The sequence below is a fragment of the Elgaria multicarinata genome, chromosome 4 (genome assembly GCF_023053635.1).
Source record: "Elgaria multicarinata webbii isolate HBS135686 ecotype San Diego chromosome 4, rElgMul1.1.pri, whole genome shotgun sequence".
Taxonomy (NCBI): Eukaryota; Metazoa; Chordata; class Lepidosauria; order Squamata; family Anguidae; genus Elgaria; species Elgaria multicarinata.
Genome location: NC_086174.1, coordinates 17,772,910 through 17,796,860, shown reverse-complemented (window position 1 = coordinate 17,796,860; position 23,951 = coordinate 17,772,910). Strand labels below are relative to the sequence as shown.

General features: G+C 44.6%; 1 protein-coding gene across 27 annotated transcripts in view; it reads right to left on the bottom strand.

The window, feature by feature from the left end:
- Positions 1–23,951, bottom strand: part of NRXN1 (neurexin 1) — a 1,218,662-nt gene that overhangs the window by 147,021 nt on the left and 1,047,690 nt on the right. For 17 of the 27 annotated variants that reach the window (XM_063123832.1, XM_063123833.1, XM_063123836.1 and 14 more), the window contains 2 exons: positions 7,920–8,009; positions 6,047–6,366 (listed from right to left, as the gene is read on the bottom strand). In XM_063123832.1, coding sequence (XP_062979902.1) covers positions 6,047–6,366; positions 7,920–8,009 — 410 coding nt within the window. The remainder of the gene's footprint in view (positions 1–6,046; positions 6,367–7,919; positions 8,010–23,951) is intronic. The other 10 variants (XM_063123845.1, XM_063123847.1, XM_063123848.1 and 7 more) reach the window with 1 other exon arrangement.

The following is a 23,951-nucleotide window of genomic DNA, read 5'->3' as shown; positions in this document are numbered from 1 at the left end:
AAAGTGCTCAGCATCCCGGCTGGATCAGGCACCACGGTGTCCAAGTGTCACTAGAAGGCATGGCAGCTCTTGCTGGTAAAAGGGATATATTAAAAATAATAATAAAGTGCTAACAAAATGGGCTGATGGAATAATTCACAGCTGAGATGAACTCCGGCAGCTAGATATGTCAGAACTTTTGGTGAGAGTCAAACAAGGGATACATCGTGAAGATGGGAGCATAGTAACCTCTATATCAAAGGGGTCCATCACACGTACCTTTTCCCCCCAGGTATGATCCACAGTTTCCACCTCTGTTTCATTAGCGAGTCACACACTGGTCCCTTTCATGTGCCTTCCTAGTATCGCCATGGTATCGGCAAAATCTCTTTTCACTTGTTCACTCTTCCACTATTGCACCCACCCCACCTTATCTCCTTCTCCTTCCCCCTCCAGTTCATTGGGTCTTGTGGTTGATGGACATTGTGATAGGTGTGGGCACCTTCCCCCCTCTGGTTTTGTTGTCTAGAATTTTAGCGATTTAGTGTTTCATCGGCTGGGCGCCGTTTCCGCCTTTAGAGGTGAGATGATGCTCCCTTCTGCGAAGGGTCTTCATGTTCTTGCTCTCTCCCCCTTCCCAGTTGAGGAGTTCTGTGGACTGGAGGAGAACTGCCCCTGCCCTTCTCTTTTGTCAGCAAGACCGCCCTTCAATGCACACGTCCCCAAGAAGGGCCATTCTGCAACATAGCACGAGGATGGCAATAGACAAGGATGGAAGGGCGAACTTATCCTGTGGGCTGAAAAAATACTGCACTTTCCCTGCCCCAGAAAAACACAGAAAATGGAGGGGAAGAGACAAGGGGCGTTGCTAGACCTACCGGGTGTTCCGTCGTTGAGGAGCGGTGAAAGCGGCTTTTCCCGTTCAGCCGTGACGCCTCATGCTCCACACCTGCCTTCGATTTGTGGCGGAAGTTTGCGCCGGTTGTGCTGCTGCCGCCGCGAGAACGGTTGCGCAGCCACACCGGCCTGATTGCCGCGGCTTTTTTTTCCGCTCGCTGCACGGTTTGCGCACGTCCGAAAGACCGCAAACTTGCGCAGCCGTCAGCGATGCCGCCGCCGGCCCTGGCGGCGGCAGCGGCGGCAGTGCCAGTGCCAGCTGAAGTGCTGCTGGTGCTGTTGAGGGTCAACATTGATGCGCTCACTTCCTGATGGGGGTCGTGGCGGGTGTCATATGACCCGAGGTCAATCGTCTGCATGGCCACTCTGTGCCTACATCTCCCATCATGCCTCTGAGGTGTCGGCGGCGATGACCGCCTCTGTGCCCTGTGCCCCATCCCAAGGAGCCAACCCACATCTGGCCGTAGCCATGGCAGCAGCCCACAAACAGCTCTGCCCTCTGCCAGCCTGGTACCCACACTAACAGGCAGCGTACAGCACCGCCATTATGCGGCCACGGTAGCTGCCCACCGCAAGGAGTCACCAGCCACTTTTCCGGTCCTCCGGTCCTGCGCAAACTGTCACTGGGGAAATAAAAAAAAAAAGCCGCTCCGCCGCGCTGCCCCAGCTGGCGGACTGCGCGCAAATGGCGGAGGCGGCTTGACCGAAGCCGCTGACCACTCCCCCTTAGCACGCCTTTTCCTGACCAGTGCCGACCGCAGTGACCTCACATCCTCCCACACGTACTCCGAATTACCGCGGGACAGCAGGAAAAGGCGCCCTAAAACTCACTTTTTTAAAGTCGGGAGAAAGAGGCTTCACCGCGGGATAACGGCGGATCCTCGTGAACGTCATCTGGAAGCCTCGACTTGACTGCGGAAGGTAACGCGCGCTAGAGCCTCGTCTAGTAACGCCCAAGATGACTGCAGGGCAGAGACGACGCCATGTGAGGATCGCAGCACAATCCGGTAAACAAGGCAGGATGAAAGTGCAATAAAATGCTGGTGTCATAGAATCATAGAATAGCAGAGTTGGAAGGGGCCTACAAGGCCATCGAGTCCAACCCCCTGCTCAATGCAGGAATCCACCCTAAAGCATCCCTGACAGATGCTTGTCCAGCTGCCTCTTGAAGGCCTCTAGTGTGGGAGAGCCCACAACCTTCCTAGGCAACTGATTCCATTGTCGTACTGCTCTAACAGTCAGGAAGTTTTCCTGATGTTCAGCTGGAATCTGGCTTCCTTTAGCTTGAGCCCGTTATTCCGTGTCCTGCACTCTGGGAGGATCGGGAAGAGATCCTGGCCCTCCTCTGTGTGACAACCTTTTAAGTATTTGAAGAGCGCTCTCATGTCTCCCCTCAATCTTCTCTTCTCCAGGCTAAACATGCCCAGTTCTTTCAGTCTCCATCTCTGGTGTGATGGAGCTCAAAGAATGGGCATAATCACCAAGTGTATTTCAGTGGGATGGGAATAGCAGCAAATTGATACAGGGAATCCGAGGGCTCACAAACTCTGCTAGATGTAATGGCCAAATCTTACAGGACACCATCAACCACACCAAGCAATGTTCCCAAATTGTTGATAACTGGGGCACCAGTCGTATTTTCTTTGTGAATTAAAAGTGGAAGTATATTTTAGTCTTATACTCAAAATGTATACCGTATCTCTCTCTCTTGATACACATACACACACAAACACACTAACTCATTCTCTGAGTGTGGATTCTTATGTAACTGATCCACACACAGGGTTTGAGGAACCCAAGGGTTCCAGAAATATAAGGAGTGGGGTAAACTCCTAGTGGGAATGGGACAGCCAGAGAGGACTATACAATGATAGCCCATTGTTATCACACCCATTCCTTTATCCAGACGATTGGGGCTCAGGGACAGGTTAAGGATTTGGGGGGCAATGGTGGTAAACAGAAATTTAATTCTGAGGATCATCAAAAACATTCATTGACTGATACTCCAATATTGGAAAGATAAAAGCTCCCCATCTATCATGCAATGGATCAAAGACCTAACAACACTAGCAACATTTGAAGGAGTGGTATATAGGCGCCATTCACGAATGGTCTTATATTTCGATATTTGGTCTGTCTTTACTGAAGTGTATGTGTAATTTACTCCTTCCCACCCCCTTTTTTTAGTATGTTGTAATACTTGAAACTGAGGTCTTTAAAATATGTAGTTGCACCTGCAGGGTTTTGTGTGTGTGATTGTTCAACAGATTAAAAAAAAAACCTTTAAAAATATTCTCAGAGACACATTGAGAGAAAGAGAGAGAGAGAGAGAGAGAGAGAGAGAGAGGCAATCTGAAGCCATCACAGGTGCCAAATTTACACCAAGCAGGAAATGGCTCTATGAAGGCGGTATGAAAGCGGTATTTGGTATGTGTCAATGGGCCCCAACAGCTGTCAGTGCACTTCAATACCGCTATGAAGCAGTAGTGTGGCTCCTGCCTTTTTTAGACCGCTTTCATAGTGCAGGGTCACTTCCTCTCCTGGCAGGACCATCACTCCGGGGTCAATTGTCTGAATTCTGTAAACCACCCAGAGAGCTTCGGCTATTGGGCGGTATAGAAATGCAACAAATAAATAAATAAATAAAATATCCTGCTTGGTGTAGATTAGGCCAGGGAGGCAGAAAACACCGTTTTGAAAGAGCCATTAGACTGCGTTCTGGGCCACAGCATCTATGTCATGAGTTGTTGGTGCTATATATAATAATAATAATAATAATAATAATAATAATAATAATAATGAGTTGGGGAGGAGGTGATGCTAAACATATGGGCATACGCTGCATCCATCTTCACCATGGATCACTGTGTGGGAAAGCTAACTCACACAGAGCAGCCCATCCATGATGAAATTAGCACATTATACTTCACTGAAGGGAGAGAGTTTGGAAGTTTTGATTACGTTGCCTTCAGAGCAGGGTAATTTAAAAAAGCCAATAAAGAACTTTCCCTGCCAGTTCTATTACCATCTCTGAGACAGTGGAGGGTGATCTCACCAACCCCCCTAGGAACTACCATTTATATTAGAGCGTTAACATGCGGTTATAGAGTGTGAATGTGGTAATGATGTAATTATATCTTATATACTAACAGCAAACTCAGGTGATGAGTTAATGGACGGCTATATAATTAAAAGGGGGGTACTGAGAAACAAAGGGGAGGTAGTATTAGCGTGCTCGGGGGGGGGGGAACAAAAGGTTTGTAGAATTAGAAAAAAAACCCCAAATCTTCAGATTAAAGCTTCCTTCTCCTAAAAACACCCCATGGGGTATTGAACCTCTTTCATCCAAGGAGCTGGATTCCATTTCAGAGAAGCTTAAGGTGGGTGGGAGGGTTCTAATGGTGGGTGTGGCCAAAAGCAAAAAGGGTGGGGACAAAGAAAAGGGGTGGGGTTAAAGGAAAGGGGTGGAGACAAATGCCCCAAATGCCAGCATAGGACTGAGCAGTGGCGACTGGCTACAGGTAGATGCATGTCTGTTTTGTGTGGAGGATGGAAAAAGAACGGAGAGGGGGAATGTTATGGAGATTCCTGAAAGAAGCCATGGCTGGCTGGAATACTTAGCAGGAACACTCAAACACTACAACATTTTGTTGCGGGTTCCACTTGTAAGGGCCTAACTTAAACATGGTTTTTTATTTTGTGTGTGTGTGTGTGGACTGAGCCCAAATTAACTTATTAAAGTTCAGACCTGCTTTAGACTGGGCCCCATCGCCTCCTAGCAGCCCACCCTACCATCACCATTCCTAAATTTATCCTTCCAAGTGGAGGTGAAAAGTTGGGCTGGCTGCACCAGCGGCTTCATCTTTAAGGTGTGGGTGCTTCCATACGCCCGTGTGGGAGGTTCCACTGACACTGGGAATCATAGGAAATTAAGCTTCCATCACTTCCCAATGTTTCCTGGATGTATCTGTGAAGGCTCCCTTGCATGTCCAGGCCATAAGCACGTCTTTGTTACCACCAGCTTTGAGGCCTGCTCCCGGAAGGGCGCGTTTTAGGGAAGGGGGGGGAATCAGCAGCAGAGAGAGGGCTGGGAAGGAGGAAAGGCACAGATCTGAGCCCATTCCAAACTTGGCCCAAGCACCAGAAGGTTCTTGGTCTGATTCAGAATAGGGTTTGGAGATATAATAACATTTTAATATGGTGCCTTTATTCTTTTATCCTATTTGCTGTTCGCCGCTCTGAAATCAAGGATGTGGAGCAGCCTACAAACATTGTAAATAATAAATAAATAACTGTAAATTTGTATCCAGAGATTTGGTACCATTATTCCTCATTAAAATCCGTACGAGAATCCACAACTCAGTGTAAAACACTAGTTTGAATGCACAACGTCCTAGAACAATCTCCTATTATAAAACTTCTGGATTGGAAAGGATTTATGTCCCAAACAATGGAAAGATGCAACCAGTTTGGGAGAGAGTTGTACACTGTATGGATCACCAGTCTGACACATTATGTGACAGCTTCTTATACAGATGATCTTATTTACTTGACATTAACACTGAGCAAATAATGACATCATTCCTCATTTCTAAAGTAGTCAAACAGGTGCTAAATTAGTCATGCTTGCCTAATTCTAAACGGACCAAGGCCTGTTTCTCTATTCTGCTCATAATGCCATTAAGAACCACGGCTCATATGGATGTTCTAAGACAGATGTTGCTTAAAATACAGTTGTCTTGCCCCTGGTCCAAACCCAGTGGAGCTGTAGCCATGGTCATCCATGAAACTGAGTAACAGGTTTCTACCTCCTCCAGTTACAACTGTTATAAGGAGCATTATGGGAAAGGAAATCAATGCACAGACATTTTCCTGGCTATTAGCATGGACAAAGCACCTGCATTTCTACCACATCTATCTTGCTTGAAACTCTGTGCCATTATGGTCAATGCAACTGCAATTCTTCTGCATGGGAGACTAGCCTTCATGACCATGACCATATATCTTCACACACAAAAATCCTACCCGTCAAAGCAGGTGTTTGCAGAAAATCCAGAAACCAGAAACACGAAGAAGACCAAAATGACAAAGATTCCTTCTGATGAAGTGGGCAGTGCCCATGAAAGCTCATGACGCAAAATATCTAGGAATTCCATCAAGGTTGACTAACCTGACCAATGGGTTCCTTCGTAGGTGGCTTCCCTCTTCTAGCTGTGCTTGTGGCCAGAGTGGTGGTGGTTTCCATGACCGACGTGGACATCTCAGACTGCATTGCAGTGGCGGTTGACTCCGTTGTCATAGAAGAAGGCACTTCACCAACGAGTCTCACGTTCCCTTCGATCACAATGTTGGTGTCGCTTTCGGCAGCCATGTTCAGAACCTTCAAGCCATTGTAGTAGAGTCCGGAAAGCTGGCCCTGAAATGGATGACCCCGCTCCTTTCCTCCAATTTTTATCGTCGCTTGGCTATTGAAGATTGTGAGCTGACGCCCTGCAAAGATAGTATTACATACATGCAAAAAATGTTGATTGCGAACACTACACGCTTAAAGAGGATGATTTTAACAGATTATTATGGAGTGGAGGATGAGAGCAATAAACTATAAGAAAAGGCGTTTTGCTCATAATTCATTGCTTTTTAATGAGGTGTCCATGGAATGCAGAATAATTTCTTAAATTGAAGCTGCTGCTTCTTTCGTGTGCATTAAAAAGGCCAATTGGGACTTTATTTAGTATCATCAGTTTCTATTTCCTGCAATTATCCACCGCACATTTTTTGTGGGGGGATTTCCAAGTTTTAGATTTGGTGTGTGTGTGTGTGTGTGTGTGTGTGTGTGTGTGAAGCGCAAGTTTCTGACCACTAGTGATTGCACAATATTTACGTGTAACGTTTCTCTCATAACAAACATTCATCAACGTATATCTATGAAGTCTGTAAACTTGCCCTTACGTCTAATAAAACCTAGTGATAAAGGGTTATCTTCAAGTACAACAACGTATATCTGTTCCCTATATATGCACTTGTAAGGCTATCTATATCTAAAGCATGTTAACAAGAGTATCTCATTCCTTTTACTAAAACTTGATATATGAATGTTGAGGTATTCCTCTAACATACACACACACACACACACACACACACACACACACTCACACACATGCTGAGAAGGCATGGGATACATACTGTATACTGAGTATTTCAGAAATAAAAAAAATGCTAAAGGAAAAAAAAGAGAGATGTCTGATTGTCTTTCAGCAAGGCTATAGACTAAAATAAAAAGCAAGAAAATAAAAAAAAACCACGTTTTTGATGTAAAAGCAATTTCAAGGAATGATACACATATCAATGAAGAGTCATGTCACATTGCTATTTAAAACAGAAATCCTCACCAATGCAAAGCCATTATTATTAGTTGCAGTATTAATAAACATGATATTCTCTCGTGCAGATTGGTTTCTGCTCATAATAAAAGCATGCACACAACTTTAAGCTCTCTTTTAATTAGTGTTTGTTCCAAAATCCCCTTAGAAGGTAGCAAACGTTAAAGGGACTTCATTTGGTTCGGCAATCATATTGCCCACTATTTAAGACAACCTGCAGTTTAAACAATGTTTTTTTTGGTTTCTTTGTTTGTTCGCTTCAGGACCGTAATGAAGCTCTCATAACTACACACATATAGAGAGATTTAGTTAAGAATTTAGATGATGGAACATGTAACATAATCTCTGAATGATTTATCAGTTTTGGTTAATGTTTGCTATGAGTACCTTCATAGACTGAGTTAGTGGATTATATTTAACAGTCCCTTTAACCTTAAGTTAACAGGGCAAGAGTATTAAACAGGCGGTACCACTGAAACGTATAGAAATTATTATATACACGGTATGCAAATCTTTACTCTACATTTTACGGTTTTAAGATTTGTTTTTAATTTAGTTTTACTGAAATATTTATTGTTTTATGTTTATTGGTGTTACAACGAAGCACTACTCGGTTATGTTCAAATTATTTTTTTTATCTGAAGTTTTAATCAATGTTTTTACCTTTGTCGAGTAGCCATTCATCAACTACTCGACCAAGCCGATATGGAATTCGCTGTCTAGCAATCGCCAGGCGTTCGTTATCATTGCTTCCTTTAAAGTTTAAAGAGACATTTCATTGGTTAAAATCTGTAAGGTCAAAGGTTAAAAGTTAATACTTAAAGCTTGAGCTATACAGTTGCCACATGGTTATTTTTTTTTTTGTTTGAAAAATTTGGAATTTGTTTTTAAAAAGCTCTTCCTAGAACATTTCATGGTTCAGACTTGTCATTCATTCATTTATTTTATTTTAGCAAACAAAATTATTCCTACGTTAATTGAAAATTAGAAATCTGCAGTTGAGCTAGGTTATTAAAACTTATGTTATAGACAGACCCCAAAAAAACAAATTTAAACATCAAATACTAGCTTTACAAAAAAGAATGCTCATTGACCTCAGGGTTTTGTCTTTTCTCTTTTGGTTCTTTTTGATGTTTCTTATTAACTAGTTAAAACATGTTCAGGTGAAACAGGTTTAATTTTGCAAAATACCTCTTGCTCCAATTTGTTAGTCCAGGTTAGTCATTTAAAGAAGAAGGACAATACAATGCTTAACCATCGCCAAGGACACACTTACGTCTGAGATCTAGAAATCGATCTGATATAATTTATATCCTAGTCAGGAAAAAAATACATTTTAAAAAAATTATCTAGCTTCCAAACCAATTCATTCCAAAGGCTTCAATGGTGACAGGAAATAAAATAAATAAAATCAGGTTATCCATTGCTTTCACATAATCACAGGATATAACGAAATAGCTTTCGCTCACAGTTTATCAAGGCTTTGACAAAAGTGACACCAGGTAGGATTGTTTAAACGTATCCAAAGATATGCTGGTCCAGAGAAAGTGGGTCACACTTAAAATCTCAATGGAATCAATGGGACAAAATAGTTGTGACTGATGTTAGGTCCTATTGGACAGTGTCCAATGCGTCATGAGCGCGGATGTAAATTATGTTACGTAACCTAAAGGACCTCTAGCCTAATGCCAATAGCGCTCACTGGCATGATGGGTTTTCCAGGGAATCCCAGTCATGCCAGCTAACCCTACTGGGCCTAGAGGTCCCATAACATTAGCACAACATCAATTATGTTAATATTCCTGTCGCAATGGAAACTGCACATTGATTCCAAAGAGAATTAAGCTTGAGTGTTTTTCTTTGGATTGGAGCCTTTGAAGTGTGGAGATGACCAACACTTCCATCACTTTATAAGCTGTGATGCACAAACCACTTACGTCACCGAATTTGCATTCAAGGTGTTTTATGCCCAGTCATTACATGGAGGACTAAACCATCCAAAGCGCAAGTTTGACCGACATCAAGGTTGGGAGAGAAGTGGAATGATGGACACTGGCACAAAACTTATTCCAATACATTCTCTCTTGGATTTGACTCTATTTTACATTCAGGATCAATGGAACTCCTTCATGATATTTTTTTTTTTTTAAAAAAAACCCATTGGCAACCACCTGATTCACACAGGCATAAGTGCACCAGCTTCCTGAGAATGCACTTGCATGGAATCTAAGGGACATGGCAAGAAGTTTATATAAGGTAGTTAAAGCTTAGCCCAAAGCTGCCCCTCCCCCATTTTTGCTGCCCCATTTGCAGGTGTCGAATGATGGGGGTGGAGGTGCTGTGATTCTTTAGGGAGGCTTACCCAAATGGGGCAATGGATCTCCTGGAAGCCACCAACTAGAGGAGATCATTTCCCCCATCTCCCACCACCCAGAACAGCCTTGGGAACAATGCCATGTGCTGATGTAATTGTCATGCTTGGAGGTGTATGTGTGTGTGAATGGCAACTGCAGACCACCTGGAGGATAACTGTCTTTCCAAAACAGGCAATGGTAATGAAAAGAAGAAGCAGGGAAAAGTTTAGCTCTTTCTCTTCCACTCAGCCAGGAACATAGGATACTGCTTTATACTAGAGTCAGACTATTGGTCCATCTAGGCCAGTGTTGTCGACAATGACTGGCAGCAGCTCTCCAGGGTTTCAAGTGGGATTCTTTCTTCACCCTACCTGGAGAAGCTGGGGATCAAACCTGGGACCTTCTGCATGCAAAACACATGCTCTATCACACTGAGCTATAGCCCCTCCCCGGAATTCAAGCTATAGGCAAACTTTTAGCTTAGAAGTAGCTCTCTATATGGTTCTGCAACATCCTAATTTCTCCTTTTGATGGTTTGCATCTGTGTGGAGAGGATGGCTGAACTTGAATTATGCCATGTGTGTCAGCTTCTGTGCAGCTGCTTCTTCTTCTTCTTCTTCTTCTTCTTCTTCTTCTTCTTCTTCTTCTTCTTCTTCTTCTTCTTCTTCTCCTTCTCCTTCTCCTTCTCCTTCTCCTTCTCCTTCTCCTTCTTCTCCTTCTTCTTTTACAAGTTGCTGCTGAGAAAACGGAGACAAAGAGCTACATCTTGCAAGCCAGCAGGCATAGCAGAAACGTCTGATGTCAGGTCTTCATAGTCCTTCCAGGTCAGGTGGAGCCAGATGGTTGCCTTGGGGTGTGAATTTACCCTGGAGCCCAAAGAGACATCACAATCCAAAAAACCTTCTGACCTGGAGAGTCAGTTCATGGGGCAGCCATGGAAAGATCTGAGGGCTCCCAGTTCTAGGCCTGGCAACAGTTACACCTGCAGGGCCAGCTCCAGGTTTGAGGGCCGTTGGGCAAGACACCCTCAGTGGGGCCCTCCCTCAATGAGGCCACAGCTAGACCTAAGGTTTATCCTGGGATCATCCAGGGTTCGCCTCTGTTTGAGCACTGTGTGTCACCTAGATGAACAGGTTTGACCCCTGGACGATCCAGGGATAAACCTTAGGTCTAGCTATGGCCTGAGTCTACCTTCTCACTGCCATTGTCACCAGATACTATTGCTCCTTCTCCTTTTTCTCATCATTGCTACCAAATGCTGGCTTGACCGACAGGGAGACAGGGAGCAAGCAGGCAACATCATCTGCTGATCTTCTTTCTCAACCACCACTGTTGTCTGGGCCAGAGCGAAAGGAAGAAGAACAAGCAGGTGGAAACAGTGGTGTTAAGGCCTCCGTGCTACAAAATTGGTAAGAACTCAGCAATGAAAACCTGTTCAACTATTTAGCCTTCGCTTTTGTGGCATTCCAGCTGGGCCTGGCAAACTCCACTTTGGAGTAATTTTTTGCACCCATTTTAATAGCATACCTTCCAATACAATCACAGAGCCACAGGGTCTTAGTTTTCCGGTTGTCAACAAACAATTTATCACACATCCATGTTTTGTGCCCTCCCAAGATGTTTTCAATCCCTAAAGTGTCACACTGGCTGTGCTCTTTTCATCTGTCTCCTTAATATTTTATTTATTTTGACATGTGTACTCTGCCTCCCTATGAAAAAAAAAAATCAAACTCAACAAGATGGCTTACAACTACAAATCACACAAAACTAAAACAACAACAACTCAGTGCCATTATTCTATTTCTTGGCAGAAGTAAGAATACATGATTCCTTCCCAGACTTTGAACATGTGAAGTTTGGAAGCACAACAAGCTTCAACAAAAACTGAATACAGTCAGCAATGTTTTAGTGAGGGTTAAGGTTCTCTTTCCAAGCCTATTCCAGCTAAACCTTCATGCTGTATGGAGTTTATGAATTTCAGTGGCTTCCTATAATATTCTAAAACCCGCAAATTACATTTCATTCCCTCTGCCACAATCTTCTACCACTGGGAGCTAAAAAAGGAAATGAAAAGTTCAGAGATTGCCAGTTGATTTGTAAAGGTCAAACACACACACACATTTTTGATTACTTTGACTCATCTCTCAAAAAGAGTAAGTGTACAGGAAAACAGGTCCAGAGTTTAACACCAATAGAATTCATAGAATCATAGAACTGCAGAGTTGGAAGGGGCCTACAAGGCCATCGAGTCCAACCCCTGCTCAATGCAAGAATCCACCCTAAAGCTGCCTCTTGAATGCCTCTAGTGTGGGAGAGCCCACAACCTCCCTAGGTCATTGGTTCCATTGTCGTACTGCTCTAACAGTCAGGAAGTTTTTCCTGATGTCCAGCTGGAATCTGGCTTCCTTTAACTTGAGCCCATTATTCCGTGTCCTGCACTCTGGGAGGATCGAGAAGAGATCCCGGCCCTCCTCTGTGTGACAACCTTTTAAGTATTTGAAGAGTGCTCTCATGTCTCCCCTCAATCTTCTCTTCTCCAGGCTAAACATGCCCAGTTCTTTCAGTCTCTCTTCATAGGGCTTTGTTTCCAGACCCCTGATCATCCTGGTTGCCCTCCTCTGAACGCGCTCCAGCTTGTCTGCGTCCTTCTTGAATTGTGGAGCCCAGAACTGGATGCAATACTCCAGATGAGGCCTAACCAGGGCCATTTTGGTTCTCTCAGCAGATTGTGCAAAGTGTAAAGCTATGGGATGAAACTCGTTAAACACATTAAACACGCTCAGAAAACACAGGACACAATCCATTCCGTGGGCATGCAGCCCCATAGGTATAGAGGCTTAGGGAATCAATGAAGTGCTCTTTCCTCCAGCCCCAACTCAGTGCACGTGCAAAGCACATTAGCCACTATCCACAGTGGAAGCCATCACACCTTCAATCTTTCCGTTCATCCCTCTCTAGCTCAGGGCTCTGGTCATGGCATCCGCCAATGGTCTCTCAAGCTGGCACAAACCACCAATACCATCCAAGGCATCTGCTCCAAATTTCCACAGTCCTTCCTCAAATGCCAGAATGTTGCTGCACCCCTCAAGCATTATTTGCAAGTCTCTCTACTGAGTGTAAAAGTCTGACTGGGGGTGGGGGTGGTAAGCACCATTCAGCATACATGGATTACCAGAACCACAGGAACCACAGGGGGGGGGTCAGACAGGGAGCACCCCAGCAGTCCCCTCACAGCAATGAGTTTCCACAGACTGAGGGGGCACAGCTGATTCGGAGCTTTAGAGTAACTAGTGGCAAATGATGGCCTTCCCAGCGTCACCAAGGGCTAGTGCTGTCAGTATCCCATGTTGAGCTACATGTAACCAGCTACCTTCCCACAACACCAGTGGCATACACAGTAGGCCCATTCAGAAGACACCTTAAACCATGGCTTTAACCATGATGAGTAAGGCTTTTTGCTTTATTCACCATGGTTAAAGCCATGGTTTAAGGTGTCTCCTGAACACAGCCTGGCTTTCTGGCTTAACTACCATGGTTAAAGCCATGGTTTAAGGTGTCCTCTGAATGGGGCCAGAAGAAATGGGTTCATGATCCACAGGGCTCTTGGCAGTCTACTAGCCCTAGAATCCAGCCTGGCAACAGGAGGTCAACTCCATCAGAGTCTCCGTCACAAAAATCTCTCATGCTACAATGATTCTTCCTGCATATACCCAGTCTGTACAGCATGGGAACAACAGGCTGGAAAAATACATATCCGAGGAATGGCTCTTTTGTACATCTGATCTAGAACAGCTCTTAAACTCAGCTCCCCACACACACACCAATTACTGTCCGTTTCTTAATAAGTAGGCTTTAAAATCAGGATGTCCATTTTTGTTGTACATGGTTGTGAATATTGCCACAAATCCCTTGTCACCTCTTGGTGCCTTGCTGTTATACTCCGTCGATGTCTGGAGAAAGACAATCATGTTTTTAAGAGAATGGAAGGTGTTTTAACGACTTTGGCATTGTTTCCCATGGCATGTATGCATTTGTCTCTTGTGTCTCATTGCCATACAGGCTGAAACCCTGATGCTGGGTCAAGGCATTTCGCTGTCTGAGAGAAGGATTTTTTTTTTAACCCAGCCATTTAGGAAAACACTTTGCAAAGTAGCTTACAAAACTATAAACCATAACATCACAGAAGATGTTAACAACAAAGTGCAAGTAAAACAAGAAGCAAGTCAGAATATCCAGATTAAATTCCATGGAGAGAACCCAACAGAACTGGCAGGTGAAATCTTACTTCAAACATAGCGATGGGACAACATCTTCCCTTGTACCTGAAGAGAGCATGTTAGTTTAGGGGCCAGAGGGCAAGCAGAGTGGCATACAGAGTTCTGTCTTCCAACACATCTCTGCTCATTATTCTTCCCAGCACATTGTCCACTCAAACAAATGCTGCAATATAACAAAAGTGATGCACATGTGTGTCACATACGCAGACCAATGCATGCACATGATCAGCGAGACCAGGACTATTGGGCTGGTTAGACATAGCCTTATTCCCTCACTTTCCTTCCATCCATAGTACCCCATTTCACATTTTCCCCAAATTAAAAGTTTTCTCCTTCATTCATAAACTTCCTCCCATTCACACACCTAGGCCATAGCTAGACCTAAGGTTTATCCCTGGATCGTCCAGGGGTCAAACCTGTTCATCTAGGTGACACATAGGGGATCCAGTGCTTAGGCAGGGGCGAACCCTGGATGATCCCAGAATAAACCTTAGGTCTAGCTGTGGCCTTACATTCCAAGCAGCTTCCTTTCCATGCTGTATGAAAAGGGGGCTTCCCCCTTTCCCAGCCTAGAAGGGAAGGGAAAACAAAGGAGATGCAGCAAAAACAACAACAACAACCCAATAAACCAGTAGTGTGTGTGTGTATGGAGGGGGGGGGAATTGAGGAGGAGGAGCTGGCTTGGAAACCCCATGTATTATTTTTTGTCTGTCTCTTCCGCCAAGACGCTTGTTCATGCACTGGTTATTTCACGGTTGGACTACTGCAACCTTCTTCTCTCTGGCCTTCCTTCTTCTCACATCAGTCCGTTGGTTTCTGTTCATCACCACTCTGCCGCAAAGATCATCTTCTTGGCTCGCCGCTCTGACCATGTTACTCCGCTTCTGAAATCTCTTCATTGGCTTCCAATTCACTTCAGAATCCAATATAAACTTCTCCTGCTAACCTTCAAAGCTTTTCACTGTCTAGCTCCTTCCTATCTCTCCTCTCTCATCTCACACTATTGCCCCGCTCGTGCTCTTCGCTCCTCTGATGCCATGTTTCTCGCCTGCCCAAGGGCCTCTACTTCCCTTGCTCGGCTTCGTCCATTCTCTTCTGCTGCCCCTTAAGCCTGGAACGCTCTTCCAGAACATTTGAGAACTACAAGTTCAACCGCAGCTTTTAAAGCTCAACTAAAAACTTTTCTTTTTCCTAAAGCTTTTAAAACTTGATGTTGTTCTGACTTTATACTGTTAGTTTTTCCCTACCCCGTGCCTGCTTACCCTATCCTGTGCCTGTTTGCATTCTCTTCCCCTCCTTATTGTTTTACTATGATTTTATTAGATTGTAAGCCTATGCGGCAGAGTCTTGCTATTTACTGTTTTACTCTGTACAGCACCATGTACATTGATGGTGCTATATAAATAAATTATTATTATTATTATTATTATTATTATTATTTATTTATTTATTTATATAGCACCATCAGTGTACATGGTTCTGTACAGAGTAAAACAATAAAATAGCAAAACCCTGCCGCATAGGCTTACATTCTAATAAGTGGGCCACACTGAAGGCCTCTGAGTGCCACATGCAGCCTACAGGCTGCACATATGTGTTCCCGAGGAGGGATGGTTGTGTTTTCTAATTCACATTGGTGAACCCCAAGGAGTTCAAGTTTTACAGAGTTTCATAACCCTAGCTTTCAGCTGGTCAGTCGAGAATCACTCAAGTAAGTTGAACCTAATGCTAAAGTAAATCATAGGGGTGGCATCACTATCATTTTTTTTCTGGTTGTTGATGGATTCTTTGTAATAGTTCTCTCTCTCTCTTTCTCTCTCTCTGTGTGTGTGTGTGTGTGTGTGTGTACACAGAGATATACAGTTTCTTTGTTTTTATGAAAACAGAAAAAACCCTCTACTCCAATACTCTTTAAGTGGTATATCGAGTGATATTTTTGAGAAGTTATAGAATATACTTCAATTAACTTAGGTGTTTTGTAGTTTCACTTACGGATGTACGAATTGTGCAAAATCTGTTCCATCTGTGTTTCATGGATTGTCAGGTTTTTTCTTCCATTATCTGCCCATCAACAGAATCAGATTGTTTTCAGTTTCCGAATTTGCGCAAATGTGAATTTGTGGTTGCACAAATTTCCATGTGTGCAAATGCACAAATTCCCTCCCCTCGAAAAGTGCATTTTCACACTTATGCTTATGGCGGAAATGCACCTTTTGGCCAGTTGTTGTTTACTTAAAAAAAAGCTGCACATTTTTCTACAATGAAATCTGTGCAAAATTCCCAAAGGTTAGGATAACAGTCTGCAAATTCACAGTCTCTGCCTGATAGGGGGAAAACCCACTCCAGTGCAGAATCCACCAGCCAGTTTCATTACTATCCAAACTCATTTGGTCCCATTGTGGATTTCTCTGAAATCCCCGGCTTCACTTTTCTATGTATTTCAATGAGGTAAATCAGACCCTGGCATCTTACACTTGCTATGGACCAGAATCATAGAATACTAGAGTTGAAAGGGGCCTACAAGGCCATCAAGTCCAACCCCCCGCTCAGTGCATGAATCCACCTTGAAGCATCCCTGACAGCTGCATCTTGAAGGCCTCTAGTGTGGGAGAGCCCACAACCTCCCTATGTCACTGGTTCCATTGTCATACTGCTCTAACAGTCAGGAAGTTTTTCCTGATGTCTAGCCAGAATCTGGCTTCCTGTACCTTGAGCCCATGATTCCATGTCCTGCACTCTGGGGTGATCGAGAAGAGATCCTGGCCCTGCTCTGTGTGACAGCCTTTCAAGTACTTGAAGAGTACTATCATGTCTCCCCTCAATCTTCTCTTCCCCAGGCTAAACATGCCCAGTTGTTTCAGCCTCACCTCGTAGGGCTTTGTTTCCAGACCCCTAATCATCCTCTTTGCTCTCCTCTGAACCCCCTTCCAGTTAAAATGGTGTTTTTATCATTATTTCAAACAGCTCCAGTGATCCAGAGCAGGTTAAAATTTGTACACAAGTTACACAGTGCCAGAATCCGCCACTGCATACCAGCCCAATTGGTTGAAACATGGCTACTCACAAGGCAAGCCAACTGAAAGGAGGGAGGTCATTGACTGGGCAAACTAGGGCAAATCAAAATAAGAACAATGTTAAAAGGAAATAAAGCCAAAGGGTCTTACACTGATGGAGAATGGCATTCAAGAGACAAAAGTCTGTTCTCTGTCAGCAGCACAGCAAAAGAACCACCCCTTGGCCAAAGAAAGCTTTAGAATTCCAGCTACGTCTAAAAGTGGCATTTCAATTTGTGTATTTTATGCCTTGCAGATATTTGACTATAAAAGAGTAATACATTTCAAATTGAAAGGTTTAAACTTGTACACGTTGGTTTTTTTTTTTGTTGTTGTTAAATGCTTTTGGCAAGAAAAAGCAACAGGAAGTGTAAATTATAAAAGCAGAAGCTCAGCGAGATAAAAGTCGCAGGAGCACTTGAACACCTTCCTTGCGCAGTGAGCACCTTGCCATGCAGTGACATAATTGTTCTGGAAACTTGGAAGTAATGACATTTGCATGGGTTTCACTGGGAACAGTCGTGGTGTCTTGACAGAGATGTTGCGGGTGCCCGACTAGGAGTCTGACGGACTCTTCTGCATCCACCCGCCTGGAAACCAGTCGGGTGCCTGGGGCACATTTGATGAGCGCTTGGAAGCTATCAGCGATCGTCCGGAGCCTCCATTGTGTGCCACAATGGAGCCTCCGGAAATTACATGTTTCTGCCCGTTGCATAAATAGCAGCTATAAATGCCCCACTTACGCAAGAGTAATAGTGTTAGTGAGTTCATCCACCTCTAGTTGAAAGAATGGGGCTTCGCCGTGAGCCCCTGCCAAAGGAAGTGAGGCAGGTGACTACTAGGAGGAGGGCCTTCTCTGCTGTGGCACCCTGGCTGTGGAACGAGCTCCCCAGAGAGGTTCAGCTGGCGCCTACACTGTATTTTTGTGAACTGCCCAGAGAGCTCCGGCTATTGGGCGGTATAGAAATGAAATAAATAAATAAATAAATTCCTTCCGTCGTCAGCTGAAGACTTTTTTATTTTCTCAGTATTTTAACACCTATTAACTTAAATTTAAACTTTGCTGTTTTAATTCCATATTTTAACCTATATCAATTTTTGCTGTGGGGTTTTTATCCTGGTTGTGCTTTTTATCTTGTATTTTGTATTTGTGTTTTTAGATTGTTCGTTGTTTTATGCTCTTCATGATTTTAATTTTTGTGAACCGTCCAGAGAGTTTCGGCTATTGGGCGGTATAAAAATGAAATAAATAAATAAATAAATAAATAAAATAAAGGAAAGCTATCTCAAGGAATTTGCTGTAGCAACAGTTATTTATTAAATTTACGTCCTGCCTTCCCATTGGCCTGCACAAGAAAATCAAAGTTACAGAATGTAATGGGTAGATGATCGCTACTGGATAGTTGCTCCGCAGTCTGATTGGAAGTAAAGTTAGCTCTTTCCTATGCTTCTGGTGGCTGGTACTGACTCGTGTCCGCAGCAAGGATAGCAAAGGTAGAGCTGGTCTCAGCCCTTGCTCCTACTGCAGACAGTGGGTGTTGTCCAGTGGACACAATAGGGGATGATTAGTGGCATGGGGTCAGTTGCAATAAGTGGATGAAGAGGCATTGTCAATATGTCCAAGGACAAAATGTGAAAGCGAAAATGCATACATTTCTAAAATGTGCACACAGACACTTTAGGGAGCAATTTGATGCCCCATAGATAGAGCCTAGGGTTGTATAGGGTAGTTCAGATCCTGGGATCTGAAGTCAGAAACAAAATGCTGACCTCGGATCTAGACGTCTGAGCTCCCCCTTGCAGCTGGTGCAAAGAGAACTGTGCTGGCTGCCTCTCCGAGGTCACCAAGGCGACCCTGGAGGGAAGGGAAGGGGACATGCCAGTGGGTAGGGATGGGATGGCTTATGCTATATCCTCAGTTCTCCCCAGCCTCCTTCCTTCCCACTCCTCGATCCTTCAGAGAACACACCCGTCTAACTAAAATGCAGAGCGGCAGGTGCATGGAGGCGAAAGTCACCTCTGCCATTCTTCCTGCTCTACTTTGGATAGCCATAAGTCTCCGAGTTTGGAAGCTTACTGCTATCCCTATAGGGCTGCACCCTCAACGGTCCTATACAAAAATGTGCATGTTTGAAAGCATCTTTCAGATAACAACAAAAAGGTCCTGATTACTGTGCAAGGGGGAAAAAGGCTTTCAGGCAACCGGGACCTTAGCTAGACCTACCTGAAGGTCCAGGACAGAGGAGGGGCGTTGCGATTAACGCGAGCCCCTCCTCCATTTACACGTAAGGCGTGACGACCTCAGGAAGAGAGGCGTCACGCCCACCATTTTTCTTTTTTAAAGGAAACGGAGAGCACAAACGGTCATGCACAAAGGTAAGTTTTTTTTTTTTAAAAAAAAAAATGACTACTTTCCCCGCTTCCCCTACTCTACCCCCGATGGGCGTGGCTCCCAGCTCCGCGTGAGTAAACCTGCGGAAACGGGCCACACGCTCTGTGGTCTCAGGCTCAGCCCAAGACCGTGGAAAAACCAGGCCCGAAGGGGAGGGCTGTATCCCAGGGCAAGGAGGGATGATCCCTCCCTGATCCCGGGATCCCCTGTGCGTCATCTGGACACACAGGGATGATCCCAGGTTTCACCCCGGGATAAAGCCTGGTATAGCTAAGGCCTGTGTCAGAATGGTCCTTACAGGTGGAAAACAGAATGGTCCTTACAGGTGAGAACAGAAATGTCCACCCCAAGTCACACTGTCCAGTGAATGGGTTGCTACCATGGCTCAGCCTCATGGTGGTTTTATGTATAATGCTCATACCGCCTTCTTCTAAAATGCAATACAGGGAAAGTGACATGAAGGCTTGAGAAACCAGGGCAATATGACTCGGCATGTATTTCTTAACTTATTTTACGGTGTAGTCTAGACGGGGCACCATACGTACCCCCAATGCCTACAGAGATGTGAGGACACTGGATATATGCCAATGCCTTACTCTAAACCCAGCTCCTTCTGCACACAGCCATTCTGGGCAAACCCATTTGTATTGGCCAGTTGTTGCAACTGAAGAATTAAAGCACCATGCCAGAGTATGGTGTCCCTACTGGTATTGCTTATCAGCAGTCATTAGCATTAGTAAAGGCTGCAGATTTCATAGAATCATAGAATCATAGAATAGCAGAGTTGGAAGGGGCCTACAAGGCCATCGAGTCCAACCCCCTGCTCAATGCAGGAATCCACCCTAAAGCATCCCTGACAGATGGTTGTCCAGCTGCCTCTTGAATGCCTCTAGTGTGGGAGAGCCCACAACCTCCCTAGGTAGCTGATTCCACCGTCCCACTGCTCTAACAGTCAGGAAGTTTTTCCTGATGTCCAGCCGGAATCTGGCTTCCTTTAACTTGAGCCCGTTATTCCGTGTCCTGCACTCTGGGAGGATCGAGAAGAGATCCTGGCCCTCCTCTGTGTGACAACCTTTTAAGTATTTGAAGAGTGCTAGCTCTTTCCACCTAGAGCTTGGATATGGAATCCTGCTGCATCCAAAGCAGGCCTAGATGATCTATTCAATGTTGCATGAGGTACTGATAGCAAAAGAGCTTAGGAAAAAGGATTCTAAGGGGAGACCGGATAGAGGTGTACAAAATTATGCGTTTTTCTCCCTCTTCCATAATACTAGAACCCAAAGGGGTCATCCCATGAAGCTGATTGGTAGGAGATTCAGGAGAAATAAAAGGCAGTACTTCTTCACCCAGCACATAGTTAAATGATGGAATTCACCACCACAAGATGTGGTGATGGCCACCAATTTGCTACCCCCAGTGTCAGAGGCAGTAAGCCTGTGAGCACCAGTTGCTGGGGAACATGAGTGGGAGGGTGCTATTACACCATGTCCTGCTTTGTGGGTCCCTGGCCGATGGCTGGTTGGCCACTGTGTGAACAGGCTGCTGGACTAGATGGACCCTCGGTCTGATCCAGCAGGGTTCTTCTTATGTCCTTATGTTCAGGTGTGATGAAAAAGGAACAAATTCTTTAATTGCGTATGACCGTAAATTTATTGTCATGGGAGGAGAGAGACACTGGTGGGATTTTTCCCGCCTTTTCTTTTCTGCCTCAGGTGCCAAAATAACTTGGCTAGCCTTGGGGACTATGCACATTGATTTTGAGGGAGGATTTGCTGCTCTGCCTCCGGCAGCAAAATGCCTTGGGCTAGCCATGTTAGGAAGATCTAGATCCTCTTTTCAATTTTGCATCCTGCCCCTTTGATATGGGGCACATCTAACTGAGACTCCCCTTTATTCATTTAGTTCTTTGGGGGGGGGAAGGGGGCTCTTTCCCAGACTCAAGTTTTTCAGCTAGTAAGTTTTTTTCTCTACAGTTAGCTCCTTTCCTTTCCTTCGTACCTTCTTCCACCCTTCCCACTTCCCCATACCTATTTCTATTATTTTGCTATCATCAGGAGTCTGAAGGAACAGATGCCATTGTACTTACCTTCCAAGCAATGGCCAACAAAACCCCAAAATGCACAGAGCCAAGGGCTTTGTTGGCCCCTAGTTCACAGAACCCCCACCCCCACACCATGATCCAGAAAAGGAACCTGCACTGTTAAAACAATCCCTCAAGGGTTAGGCAAGTAGCTCTGTTCCATGTCCCTCATTTCTAACTTCCTTTGTCAATCTGCCTCTCTGTGTCTCCCTCTCCTCTCCCCTGCCAACCCAATCATGCACATTGTGTTTCCCTGTGGTGATTCCTGGGTATCCGCTTATTTTCCTAGTTCCCTCCCAGCTCTGTATGTGCGATAAGTTCCTCCTCTCCTCTACACTTCTACGGCACTACAGTTGACCGCCTTGCTGTCCCCTTTTTGTAGGGTTAATCAAAGAAGCTGTTGGACCAAGCTGCTTTCTGTTTGATTTCCTACATACAGTATTTTGTACCGAATCTCTGTTTTCATTAACCTTCCTATATTTAGTAATAAAACACATTTTCTTTTTATCTAAGCCTTAGTCTGTGGTTGATTGCTAATTCCCACCTTTGTAAATGTAAAGGGTAACTTCCCTGCGGCACACCATGACTCTCAGGCCAAGATTAAAACAACAACAATGCGCCCGTTGAGTACACGTGTATACACGTATATGTGTGTATACATGTGCGTGTTTTTATGAATGTGCGATAACCAAGGTCAAGTATTCACAGAGCTCCTTGCCAGTTCTCAGACCCTCCCTCTCTCTCTTTTTTTAATACTATTTTTATTGATTTTCAAGTAAGGACAAATACAATAAACACACAGAGTAAAAGAAAACACTCAACAATATAGATGTTCCCACAGCACCACTATAAAAAAGCATGGGTGTTCATTCCTTCAATAAGCACTTGGTACAGAAAAAGATGCAGGTTAAGTTAGAACCTCTGACCAAAAGGATTCCTGAGTCATTGGGGGTCTAGGTTCGCCAGGATTCATATTAATAAATGTGAAGAAGTCCAACCAGTTTTCCACAAATGTGTCTGATGTTATTTCTCCTCTTGCTAACCTGCTATGTTGTGTCAATTTATCATTTAAAGCTAGTTTCCAAATCTTATAAAACCAGCGTTGATGGTCAAAAGCTCTGTCACTTTTCCAGAATTGGGCAATTTCCCACCTGGCTGCAACCAGCAAATGGGTGACCAAGGCTTTCGGAATAATGTTTCTATTGGCATTCCTAAAAATAGAAAGTAGAGCCAGTGCTGGTTCAGTTTCTACTTCAACATGAATAATGTTTGTAATGGTTTGGAAAACCCTTGACCAAAAAGTTTTGACCTGTTGACATTCCCACCAAAGATGAATATAAGTGCCAGGAACTGAGTAACCACGCCAACAGAGCGGGGATATATTACCACTAATATGGTGCAGTCTAACAGGGGTGATATACCACCTGTGAGTGATTTTCATCTTCCAACCTTTCCCTCTGCCTTGCCCTACCTTTTCCTAGGGGCTGTCTACACATGGGGAAAGCTCCATGGTGATGGTGGATCTGTGCCCTGTCAGTTAGATGCCGCAGGCGCAGGTTCGCAACCATCGCAGGGCTTCCCCGCGATGCTGCATTTTGAACAAAGTCAGGGATTTACCCTGACTTTTTCGAAGGGAGTGACGTCAACAGGGTGCTTCTGCTGTGTAACGTGGCTCCGCGGTCAATCCAGGGCAAACCTGGGGGCAGAACCTGGTGGAAGGTAACCAGCGATTGGTCGCCTCCCACCAAGAAGAGGGCGGAGGCACCTCCAGGACCAGGACCAGGATGGCCACCTAGAAACCCCACACTTCCTCCTTGGCATTGGGATGACCCGACACCTCTCCAGGAGAGAGAAAACACAGAGTTGAGGAGGGAGGCATGAAGACAGCCCCCTAGACCGCAGAATATAGTGGTCTAATGTAATTGCTGTCAAAAATGTCAGTGTATTCACTGTAAGTAAAAAGGATTTTACAGACCTGAATGGTAAGGGTTAACCAAGCTCCTGAAATGAAGAGAGCTAATTGCATCAGCCAGGGTGTGCTGATTAGCAGCACCTGGGATGTTGCTGGTCAGGTTGAAAACCCTGTGTATATATTCTGTAGGTAATGTTCATGTTGTGGTTGGGTAGTTGATGTAGTCGGTGGTGGATGGTTGCTAGAAAATATATTTATGATTAATTGGACCAGCAGACTCTGTGTCTTTCTTTGGACTGGAAGAAGGGAAGCGCGTACTCTGTCAGGTTATGGGCCCAGAGCTGACTTGAAAGCTCTGATTCTGTTTGAGTGGATCCACTGGTGAGCAGTGCTTAAGGCATCTTCTTGAGCTGTTGAAGGTTTTGTAACGAGGCCTGAGAACACCAAAAGATATGGAAGCCGAGGCAGCAGTTGCGGTGAGTGGAGGAATTCCTTTGAACCGACTAAATGAACATAACTACCTAACGTGGTGCATTAAAATGGAAATGTACCTCCGGAGGGAAGGTCTCTGGGATGCAGTCAGTAATCCTCCAGTAAACCCTACTGCAAGAGAGCTGAGAGCTGATG